The 13,215-nt window shown below is 35.1% G+C and overlaps 1 protein-coding gene across 4 annotated transcripts in view; it reads right to left on the bottom strand.

The window, feature by feature from the left end:
* The window catches only part of SHANK2 (SH3 and multiple ankyrin repeat domains 2), a 460,235-nt gene that overhangs the window by 357,100 nt on the left and 89,920 nt on the right, over positions 1-13,215 (bottom strand). For all 4 annotated transcript variants that reach the window (XM_070761430.1, XM_070761447.1, XM_070761457.1 and 1 more), the window contains exon 10: positions 7,783-7,849. In XM_070761430.1, coding sequence (XP_070617531.1) covers positions 7,783-7,849 — 67 coding nt within the window. The remainder of the gene's footprint in view (positions 1-7,782; positions 7,850-13,215) is intronic.

Genomic DNA, 13,215 nt, shown 5'->3' with positions numbered 1-13,215 from the left:
TAAAAGTTCTTTGAGCTTCATAAAGGTCCTGAAAAATAGAAAGGTTTTTTTAAGCTTCAGGGAACAAACTCCAAACATAATTCAAAGGGTGTTGATTCTAAAGAGTAGGAGTAAAATGTCAGCTGGCCTTTTTCACAACAGGTAAAGCTAAGTGATTCCTATAGTTCAATGAAGCTAAGCAATTAGGAGTATGAATTGTAATCAAGTCAGACTGGGGGAAGAATCAGGACAACAATCCATGGAAACAGTCCAAAACAGGTTGCAAAAGTAGATGCATACAATAAGGCTGAAACCGCAAAAGTTGAAACAGGGGGAGTGTTCAGCAGGTTAGCTAGATATCTTTAATTTAATTTAAACCTGTAGGTTTAAAAATAATCTTTATTCAAGTTTAATGTACCGTAAGTACAATAAAGGTATTCCTTGACTTACATTTGATTAGCAACTGAAGTTATGACAGAACCTGAAAAAGCTACTTATGATCCAGATTGAAAGTACTGATGGCCACTACTCCACACACACACACCCCGCTCTTGGCAACTAGTCCACACTTACAGCGTTTTGCAGTATACTGCAGTCACATGAACACAATTTATGTTGTATTTATATGAGCTGTACTCAATCCTTGAATACAGCTCATCTATCTGGAACCCACACCACATTTCGGACATAAACACTCTAGAAAATGTCCAGAAATACTTTACTAGAGGAACCCTCCATTCCTCAACTTGCAACAGAATACGCTACGCAACTAGGCTTAGAATCCTAAGTTTAAGAAAGCTTAGAACTACGTTGCCTTACACACGACCTAAGCATAGCCCATAAAACCATATTGTTATTTCAAATTCCACTATGCCATTTGACACGTCTTTTTAAATTATGCAACCAAAAATACTAACAATTGAACTATTGTATGACAAACCAATTTAATTAAAGATTTTCAAGGATATAGAGTACAGTGATACCTTGTCTTACAAACCCCTTGTCATACAAACTTTTCGAGATACAAACCCGGAATTTAAGATTTTTTTGCCTCTTCTTCCAAACTATTTTCACCTTACAAACCCAAGCCATCACCACTGGGATGCCCCGCCTCCTGACTTCTGTTGCCAGCGAAGCGCCCATTTTTGCACTGCTGGGATTCCCCTGAGGCTCCCCTCCATGGGAAACACCACCTCCGGACTTCCGTGTTTTTGTGATGCTGCAGGGCAATTCCATCAGCGCAAAAATGGGTGCTTCGCTGGCAACAGAACTCCAGAGGTGGGGTTTCCCAGTGAGGGGAGCCTCAGCAAAATCGCAGCATCACAAAAACACGGAAGTCCGGAGGTGGGGTTTCAAGGACTTCTGTGTTTTTGTGATGCTGCAATTTCGCTGAGGCTCCCCTCGCTGGAAACCCTGCAGGATTCCCCTGCAGCATCACAAAAACATGGAAGTCCGGAGGTGGGGTTTCCCATGGAGGGGAGCCTCAGGGGAATCCCAGCAGTGCAAAAGCGGGTGCTTTGGCTGGCAAAAGGGGTGAGTTTTGGGCTTGCATGTATTAATCGCTTTTCCATTGATTCCTATGGGAAACATTGTTTCGTCTTATAAACTTTTCATCTTACAAACCTCGTCCCGGAACCAATTAAGTTCATAAGACGAGGTATCACTGTATTTTGAATTGTTTGGAAGTGGGGAAGAATGACTGTCCAATTCAAATTTATAAGTAATACAAGTGGTCACATATTTGGATGATCTCTGATAGGAGTGAGATGGGGTTAGTGTATCCATCTTTGCTTTGTATAAAATCATGCATGGGATAGAAAAGGTGGATAGAGAAAAATTATTTTCTCTATAACACAATACTAGGACAAGGGGGCACTCCCTAAAGCTCATAGGTAAGAAAGTGAGGACAAATCAAGGGAAATATTTCTTCACCCAGAAGGTCGTTGGTTTATGGAGTTCACTTCCAGAAGAGGTCATGACAGTTGTCTGCCTTGATAACTTCAAGGCAGGATTAGACAGATTCATGGATGCCAAGTGTATCAGTGGTTATTGAAACGGATGTCCATGTGCCGCCTCTATGTTGGTTGAGGCAGGCAGGATTCCCTTGAGTGCCACTTGTTGGGGGTCAGGGGAAAGGGAGGGTTTTGCCTTCTCTTTCTGCTTAAGATCCCCAAGGACAATTGGTGGGCCACTGTGTGACACAGAATGCTGGACTCGATGAGCTTTGGCCTGATTCAGCATGGCTCTTCTTAGGTTCTTTATCTGACCTCTCAGCAACCATGGTATTCTCCTGGGGCGGCTTTGGGGGGCTGAGAGTGGGAGACCTTGTGCTATCCTGATTCACTTCCTTTCTCTGTGGCTGCTCTCAATCAACAAAGGGGGAGATCCAACTCACACCCACTGCTTTATGGACTTGGCACTGTCTCTTTTCCTGTTCAACATTTATATGAAACCGCTTCATATCCACTCGCGTCCAACTCTATGGGACGGTGCTCATCTCCATTCCATGGCCAAGGGAACCAGCATTATCCAAAGACATTTTCCATGGTCCTATGGCCAACATGAGTATACACCAAGGTGCATGGAACACTATTACTTTACCATCAAATGTATGTGCATATATGTACTCACATTTGCATGCCTTATAAGCTGTGGTTATAAGGCATGCAAATTCTGCTGACTGACAGCAGTTCGATTCTCACTGGCTCAAGATTGACTCAGTCTTCCATCCTTCTGAGGTTGGTAAAATGAGGGGCAATATGCTAACTCTGTAAATTGCTTAGAGAGGGCTGTGAAACACTATGAAGCGGTGTATAATTTTCATTCTAAGTGCTATTGCTTTTGAATTGCTAGGAGGGGAAGAGTTTGGGGAAAGGACAGGAGTTCACCCAGTAACGCAGCACTCAAATTTTGAATCCAGACAGTCAGCTTTTCAGCTGACAAGCTCATCATCTTTAACCACTGAACCATCGTGCCACCTTTAATACAAGAAAATTATTTATGTTCTACAAGAATGAAAACTTCTGAATTCTATTAAGCAAAATAGGAGCAAGTAGCTTATCTATTTTCTAGCAATATGGACACTTAAAATTTTATATGTCAGTCAGTTGTTCCATTTTTGATATCATCTTGATAATGCATAATTGCAATCATTTTTATTTTTATCAATTAAATATACCAAGTAGATATAGATAGTGAGGTGTTATATTATTTTCTGGCTTCAGAACCAAAGTTTTAGATTTTATGGTTACAGATAAGACAATGGCTTTAAATTTACGACATCTTTTATTTAAAAAAATAAGCATGTTAAACTGTAAGTACTGTTTTTATTTTGGCTTTTGAAATAAAATTGCCATGAGAACATTATAGCATTTGAATGAAGATTAAGATTACTCATAACTAAAATGGTGAATGAACATGGCCACAATAATACTTCCTACCCTTTTTAGTTCTACTAAGGAAGGCAAGATAAAAATAGTGCAGCTCACACATGCTGCTCACTGCTTTATTTAAAGTTCCTTTACTATTTCTAATTCCAATTGGTGAAAATAAGGATTTTTAAATATCCTGATACCTATGTTAGTCTGAAAGAACTATATTTTTATAAATCCCTTTATTAAACAATTCATTTGAAAAGCTATAAATAAATGAATAGAATTAAACCAGATGGTACCTAATTCAAATTCTTAGTTAAGAAGCAGTAATATTGACCTCAATCACTCTGGCTTCAAAATAAATGCTCAAGATGCAAATAAGCAGAAACGACAGCTGTTTCTTCAAAATATAAACACAAACCATTTTCCATTATAAGCAGTATGTTTAGTGCATTGATATCCGGAATACCAATATATTAATTCTAAAGCAAATGCCAAATATAGCACATATAATAAAGAATGGATTGAATGTATCAGCAGCCATTTGGTATCCACATATATAAAATTAAAATTTTAAAAAATGCTTGAAACACCCACAAATCATCACATATACACATTCCTGCATAATTATAGAGCAATACAAGAACTCTGACTTGAAGCCTAGCAACAGTATCTAAGTATTAGTTAGTCTGCTAATCAACTACCAAAACTCACACACCACCACCTCAATGTGTTTCGTATTTAAAATAAAATCCCTCCTGTTTCTATCTTCAGAGCAGGCGAAGGAAAAGGAATATGATAAAACAAACCTTGTTCACGTGAAGAGGAACAACCCATGTCATTTAATCCATCGGATAATTCATCTCATCACAAACAGCCAAGGCAATACAAAATAAAAACAAGATTTAAAAATAGATTATCCAAGTCAAAGGCTCCTCTGTTTGCAACATCTTTCAAATGTGCAGACCTGTATTTAAAGAGATAGTCCAGATTCCTATAGATATTATTGCTAGTTTTTTGCATCTCCATCCTATAGAGGCCCTAGTAAATGCTGTATGGCAAATGCTTTCTAAAGCTTCAGTGCTCATTTAGTCACAGACAGCTGTAGACTGGATGAAAACAATCAGGGATTAACTTTTTTATTCATGGTAGCCTTTAATCTATTACTTTCTCTTCGGATAAACAAAAACGTAAAATGTGACAACTAACTGCAGTTAGTTTGAAAAGCAAAGATAACGTGAGAATGTAAGGATATTTATGTTTTGGACCCTAAAGACTTTCCGTCTTAAAAGACTGGTTATAAAGCATGCGGTAAATGAAATGATGCAGGCCTCAAAATAATTTAAAGTGCTTAGTAAAAAATACTATGATAAATCTGTAATATTTATATAAAAGGCTTATTAAAATTGTGAAATTTGAATAATTTAAACTAAATCACATTTAGTGTAATACTTAAAATACAGCTACACCTATCAAAGAAATACCCATGACTCAGCCAGAAATATTTTATTCACCATACACACACGCATACACACTGATGTGTATATGTGAATATATAGTGAATAGTTGTAGATAGATAGATAGATAGATAGATAGATAGATAGATAGATAGATAGATAGATAGATAGATAGATAGATAGAGCAGGATCTTATTTGTCCTATCAAAAAAGCTTTAAAATAAAATTAAATATCTGTATCTTTCCAAGTCAGAATTTGATTTTTTTAAAGATATAAAACATATACTGATCATTTATTTGATCTAAAAACACAGCTACTAATACACAGCAAGTGATGTATTAATGAAATGACGCAAACCAAGATCTTATATAGATATTATTTTTACTTCAGATTAGGAACATGTCTTAGGTTCATACATTTTCTAGGTTCCCCGTCTATAAAGGAAAAGAAGACTAAAAATGTGTCAATATAATAGTAAAATGCATTTCTTTTTTGCTGACATCTTTAAAGCTACCCTTCAAAAGTGTGTGTGTTTGTGTGTGTGTGTGTGTGTGTGTGTGTGTGTGTGTGTGTTTTGACTTCTGGCAACTGGCATCACTCTAAGCAACTAATTCCCACAACACTGCCAAATTAACTACTAAGACTATATTACTATTCTTCTTCTCATCCTTACTGGTACCTATCTCTTCCCACTTATGGCTATATCCATCCTGCTTGTAGCCTTATAACTTATATTGTTTTTATTGTTTTCTAGTATGATTTGATTGCTTATTAGTATCCTATGACTACCTTATGATTCTTGACAAATATATTTTATTTTTTATTTCTGTACAATGATACCATATGCACCAAAGACAAATTCCTTGTGGGTCCAATCATACTTGACCAATAAAGAATTCTATTCAATTCTACAGTTTTCTTGGCAAGATTCTCAGAAATCATTTGCCTTTTTATCCCTAGTGCTTGTTAAGGAGTGCGCAGAACCACCCTTGAGTTATCAAAGATATGCGCAGAGAAAAACATGGGATTGTAGTAGATATCCAGGAGATATGAATAATTATTCAGTCATTCACACAGATATGTTAAAGTGCAATTAGTGTTTACTTTTAGAAATAGCACAGTCAAATTAAACAATCCAGGTCATACACATTCAAATCAGTCAATATCTCTCAATAAAATAACCTTCTTACCAGCCTGTCTTTGTTTTATGTGTCAGACATACATTGCAGCTTACAAATATATCAAACTATCATAGAATAACACAGAGCTCACCATATCAGGCAAAGTGTCACAAATGAATGAATCAGCAGAGAGATAGAATCATGATCTCTATTGCCCTCTTATGGTAACTTGCAACACCAAAGCCAATTGGAACTCAGTAATATATTTAAAGTTTAATACCTACAAACATACATAGTTGTTGTCTTTTTTATATATTGCCAACCCAACTGTTTGGACAGAGTCCTAACAAGGCTGAGAGATAGCAACCGGGTATAATATGATGTATGACTGAGACAAAATGTATTTTTTTCTGGTTAAGTCTACTGCTGTGAATAAATTGGAGCTGGTAAATCACACACATATATAGACACACTTCTGGGTTTCAGAGCCACCTATGCTTCTGCTGAGCATGCCAAATCTAGGAAAACCTCCAGACTGCAGATTGATTTTCTTTTACGGAATGGAAAAGCACAACCTGTGTTCGACCCTTAAATATCTGGTACAAATCATGATGCGAGAATGAGGGAATGACATCATAGTGCAAACCTAGTCTTTGTATCTTCATCCCAATGTTTGAAATAAATACATGGGCCACAATGCACATTTTATTAGTGCCTCCTCGCTTGCACTTTCCTAGGGATGCCATTTATGCTCTACCTCTATTTGTTACAACAAATTTCCTAATATATAAGATGTCCATCTTATAAGGATGTAGCTTCAGTTTTCTTTCCTTCATTGCCTCTTATCCTCATTTCAAAAAACCATGGTATTCATCTTATATCAATATTTAAATGACCAAAAATTCTCCCCAAAGTTTCAGATTATTTCTGAAAAGTAAAGGACAAAGTTCCTGTGACAGAAGGAAGAACCCTCTGACCATATCTCAAAGTTGGAGCTACATCATATTTCAAGCCCTCAAAGCGGTGGTGAAATCCAATTTTTTTTTTACTATCGGTTCTGTGATCATGGCTTGGTGGATGTGGCTTGGTTGGCATAGCAGGGGAAGGATACTGCAAAAGCTCCATTCCCACCCCACTCCAGTGGAAGGATACTGAAAAATCTCTCGGCCCACTCCACTCCAGAGGAAGGTTATTGCAAACTCTTAATTCCCATCCCACTCTGGGGCTAGCCAGAGGTGGTATTTGCCAGTTCTCCAAACTACTCAAAATTTTCACTACCAGTTCTCCAGAACCTATTGGATTTCATCCCTGCCTCAAAGTGTTTATCAATTTTCTTCCTGGTATAAATAGCTTTCTAAATCTGTGTAATTTTTACTATTAGTCAATATTATCTAAGTAAAAAGATCCAAAACCCAAAAATATTCCCACTATAGGAAAGATCTTTCCTCTTTCTCCCCACATTTGACATAACTTCTAGATCTAAAAATTCTTAAAATATAATGTATTGTATTTTCCCAGACTTGCATAAGAGAATTAGGGGGGAAATTGGTTTCCCCCCCCCTTTTTTTCCCTCTGAGAAAAGTAACATTTTGACAGATAACTATCAATAGAAGAGAATATATGTAGCTCAGGATTGAACTCTGAAGTTTTTAATGGTCTCTGAACTTGGTTGTTTCCTTGCAGACATTGTTTTGGAGTTTTTCAAAGTGTACTTTTAATTAGTTTGGATTTTATATATCAATAATTATTTAACATAATACAAAAATTATTTCATTTTATTCTCATTTTATATGATTTGATTAGTGCAATAACTTCCATTCAATACTGAACAGAAATCCCAATGTACATACCAATATCAGTTTCCTTATGGTTCTTGATATATTCAGCAAGCTCAAAATTTCCAGCAATTATTGCCACCTGAAAAATTATAAAACAGGTTATATCTAATATTTCACATAATAAATATAACGTATAGCATAAGTTTCAAATTCTAGGAATCAATATATAGATGATGAGAGACTTCCACAGTACAACTTTCTACACGTTTTCTAACTTCTAATGAGTCATGTACACAAAAAGGTAAAAGTGCCCCTAGGCTTTTAATCTACTACTGCCAATTAATCTACCAATGTTAGGGGCAGCTCTGGCAAACTACTACTACTAAACTACTGAGCCAGTCCTGTCTGAAAAATTCACAGTCGCAGCACAAAAGATATGGCCAAACATTGAATGCTGTTACCTTCCCACCTGTTTATCTACTTCCATTTACATGCTTTTAAAGTGCTGGATTGGCACAGACTAAAGCAAGTAACAGGAATTTACTCCATCATGCAGTGGTAGACCTATTCCAGTATCCATTAAGCCACTAAACCTCCCCAGTCATATACATACTGCCTATTAAAAAGAGGCTTTAATTTCTGTAAACATTTATTTTAAACATAGGACTTGGCCACAGAATTGGCAAAAGCACATTTTGCCCCAGCACTTCATGACAATGACAGGTGGCAACATTTTTCCATGAATAGGCAAACAAATACCAAAATAAAATGCAAATATAATAGAAGGACATGTTATTATAAGTCCACAAAAGTTGATAAACATTTTTTCAGTTTTCAATTCTTAATTTTGGAGTCCAAGAGCCTTACTGCAAAATTTGATTTTTATATATAAAACTATTAGAAAAAAGGAATTTATATTTTGAATGCTATATTTTTAACTGAAAATATGATCAGACAATATTAGAATTAAAAGTTTGAAGGGGCCATTTTAGCCATTAATATAACTCTGTGTTCACTGTAAAGATCTAAATGAAAACATACCTAACTGATCTTTGATTGAACATAATCTGTGAAGTTTACCACCAAGAATGATGATTTGAAATAATCCTCTTAGCTCAAAATCTATACATTTATACTGGGAAAGTCCATAAATTTAATAAATTAATAGATAAATTTATTAAAGGGATTTAGTAGTTACTATTTCTTTTGTGCCTGTTTGATTATAGTGGTGATGATAGTGGTGATGATTTTTTTTAATTCTTTGGATTATATCATGTGATAATCCAGCAAATTTAATGTGCCTTAACTGCATTAACAGTATTAGTCTGGGAACTAGACTTCATTTTCAGTTTTCAACAGAAATTTCCACTCAAAGAATTATCTGATAATTTCCATTTTAGAAATGATCTTATCTCACTCTTTTAACCATTAAGTTATCTATAAACATTACTGGATTTTGGTGAATATTATTCTGCTTGACTACATTTCTGTGAAAAACACTCTTATCTCCCTTAAAGATGTTCAGAATCTGAAATTGCTTATACTTTGACTTAATGTTATCAGAAATTCAAGAAGATGATAGTGAAATACATGGAGAATGTGAGTAAACATATAATGCCAAGGTTTGATGGATGTTTCAATTATTTTAAAAGCAAGTCATTGTGAAAAAGCAATTGTCCCTTAAGTTATTAACTACGTTAAGTAACTTGTGGTGTGCCAAGAAGCCCTGATTTCAATGCAAGTCAGGCCTTCTAGGAACAACACAACTTTAAGGCTAACAAGAAGCTAAAAAAACCCACAGTTGTGCCTGTCTGCCTGCCAGCACTATGAAGCCACAAACACAGCCAGGAAACCACAGCAATCCCTGCAAAACTCAGCAGCATGACGCAAAGCCACAACCACCTTCAACTCTTGAGGCCATCATTTCCCTGTGTTCCACTGTTCCAGTTAAACTTTGCCATCTTCTTGCTTAGTCTTCCTCCTGAACACTTGAGAGTAAATTGCTATACTCAAATGTAGGAAGGAGGCCCCGTGTCTCTATCACTACCTTGGGAAGAGCCGGCTGGTGATACTTGTCAACAGAAGCAAGAAGTGGTGAATATAAAGCTGAGACTGACAAAGAACAGGGTAGCAGGAGTCTTGGAGTACAGAAGGCCAATAGATGTGAAGGAGACAAGTGTTGACTTCACTGCAGGTGTGCTACAATGGCTGTTACTTAGGGGACTGAACATAAAAACGATTTTGGCGCCATCATAACTTTAAATTGTCATAACAAAAGAACTACCTAAATTCTCCTGTAGGAGTCTCCGATTCAGATCAAAAGTCACGCTTCTTTTTCTACTGGCAAGTCATCTTTTCTTTCACATCATCATTTTTTTATTTTTTCTCCAACACCAAGTTAAAAAAAAAACAATACATAGTTTCCAACACAAAGTCCAGCTTATTGTCAAACATATACAAAGTCATCTTTTCTTAAAGGTATGGATAAATTAGAATAAAAGTAGGAAAACAAATGTGTATACAGTATACCATTCAAACAATGCAAGCCAAATTAGATAGTAGGAAAAATCAATTGCTAAATAATGTAGACCTGGGGGTCCCCATATTGTGGACCTTGACAAGTTTGCAACTGGGCTGTGGAAATGGCTGGTGAGAGTATGCATGTGTATGCGCATCCTCACTTATATATGCACATCCTCACTTGCAGGAACAGTGATCAAACGTTTCTGTGTGTTCCATGCATGAGGAGCAGGTGTGCATGCACACTTCTTGTGCAAATAGAGCTTCTGGTTGCTTGCACAGAACTATCCTCTGTCCCCCATCAGTCCGCAAAGCCAGAAACATTAGAGAACTCTGATGTAGACTAATAACTTAGCTTCTTTTAAAAACTAAAAACTTAATTATCAGAAAAAAAGAAAAAAGTTTAAAAGCCATCAAAAGCAATATTAATAAAATTATATTACAAAATTCCTAGTAATAACTCAGCTAATACAACTCATGTTTTACATTAGTTAAATGTAGACCATATTAAATTTTATTGCCTCTTTCCTCAAAGCCAATTCAAAGATGAAAATTGACAAAATTTCTTAAATTAAACATTAATCAATATGCCAATACACTGCCTCCTAGCAATACTTTTTTTCTTTTTTTGTCTGGAGCCCAAATTTAACACAGTCTATGTTTGATTTTTAAAAATGCCATTTTAATCCATAACTTCCCTTCCAATAATCTGGTTTATCATACTATTGATGCTTAAGCAAAAACTCCATGAGATGTGTCTGTAGAGTCTGCAATAAATTACCTCCCCAACAGATGAGTTGGAGTCCATTTTAAATATTGAGGAGCTCAAAATATATTTTTGTTCAATTAAACTGTTTCACATCAGATTTTTTTCACATTTAACAAAGGCAATAGAACTGATCCATTGTTTTCAGAATAAAATGCTAAAACGACTATCCATTGTCTAGTATTGTTAAAAGTTTGATGGCTTTTCAAAAACCCAAACTAATTTGGATGACTTACTGAATACTATTACCTTCTAAAAAGTAGTTGTCAAAAATGTTGAACCTCCATTTAATAGGAATGTAGTATAATACAGGCAGTCTTCGATTTGCAATCATTCCTTTAGTAACCAAAGTTACTATGGAGCTGGAAAAAAAGTTACCTATGACCCTTTAAACATGATAGTTGCATCAACACTATAGTCATATGATCAAAATTCAGGCACTTAGCAAATGTCCTGTATTTGTGACAGTTGCACTGTCTCAGCGTCATGTGATCACTATTTATAACCTTCCAATAAGCAGTCAGTTGGGGAAGCCATTCATTTAATGACCACATGGTTCTCCTAAAAACTACAGTGATTCACTTAACAATGTGACAAAAATGGGCCAAAGTTCATTCAACTGTAGTTGTAAATCAATGTCTACCTGTGGCTTGCACAATTTGCAACATTCTTTCCTGTTTCAAAAGCAAGTGTTATGCAGTCTAAGAAAATGATATAAATAGAGCTCTTTTATCAGAATATTCATTACAGATTTCTACAGATTTGTTTCTAAAATAGAAACCAGATATTCCTTATGGGTTTTTTTTAACCACAATAGGATCTATTATCCCAGTTGGTCTTGTGTCCCTATCAAATTTGATTGTTTAAACGTATAGAATATTTCCTTTGAAGTTAAATATAAAGACCAAATCTTTTGAATGGGCTTCCAAAACCCTTGGAAGATTTATTCTATAGGAAAAGAGTGATGTATCTGCTCAGTAAGTACTTCTATATTTACAGTTATAGGGACATGAATAGAATTCTATAAATATATTATTTCATCAGAACTGACATGTACCTAGATCTACTTTAACTTAATATTCACTTGAAGTTTATATGAAAATGATTTAAATAACAAAACCTCAAATTCAAATATATACACTATAAGAACAGATACAGTATAAAAAGAAATCCCGACTTCTGATACATATTTATAACAGAAAGTAAGACAAAATAGTTAATAAAATGTATTGGTATTGGGTAAAGTTGGGGTGCAGGTTTTATTATCTTTTAGAATTTGTTGCTTCTTATTAAACTTGCTAAGAGTGTTTGTAAATCTTGATGGCTTCTCTAAGGATTTGTACATAATAAGATGAAATGTCAGATTATCAGCTGATTAGATTTATCCCAAAACTCAATTTAATTGATGCTGGCTGTGAAGCCTATACCATTATAATACAGTATATTACCTTAACCAAGGTATGAGTACTTAGATAGTAACTGCAACATTACAATGGTCCACTGACATGTCAGTTCATTGATTGGAGATTTTTTTTAAATTTGCAGTTATATTTAACAGTTAATGCATGGATATCACAATGTGGAATGGAATAGACAACTTTTAATGATTGCCTAATACCAACATGCAGGCAGTATAAGAAAAAGAAATTGGAAAAGATTTAACAGAGTCATTTTGGAGTAGATTCACTTTGATAGGGTAAACAAAAGTAATAGGGAAAGTATAATTATTTGGTGTAACTTATGCTTGATAATATCCATTAATCAACTTTGTATTTTATCAGCTTTACTCTGGAGATTTTTCTAAAAAGTTTGTAAAGTTTATTTTAAAAATTGCATTATTCTTTTTCTTCAAAACAATAATGTATAGGTTGTGGGATACTGATAGCACAGATTAGCATTTTACTCCTTTGGTAACTGAGAGGGGGGGGAATGAGATCAATATTTTTTTTAGAATTTCCTTTGTACCTTGTAATAGAACACTTGAGGTGTCTGAAATGTTTCAAGATGTTGCAAATTTTGTTCCACTCCTGTAGCATTTAGGATATTTCCCTGGAATATGTGGGCTGCAATGTCCCATTTTCATTTTGAAATTTTATGAACAATGTATTTCATGAATACTCCAAACCATTACCTCATATTATACAATGACGATCTATTTTAATCAGCATTCAACATTTACCACTTAAAATTTAAAGAGAGACAAGGTGTAATTATTAAAC

Source organism: Erythrolamprus reginae, chromosome 1 (genome assembly GCF_031021105.1).
Source record: "Erythrolamprus reginae isolate rEryReg1 chromosome 1, rEryReg1.hap1, whole genome shotgun sequence".
NCBI lineage: Eukaryota > Metazoa > Chordata > Lepidosauria > Squamata > Dipsadidae > Erythrolamprus > Erythrolamprus reginae.
This window is presented reverse-complemented; position numbering and strand designations above follow the sequence as displayed.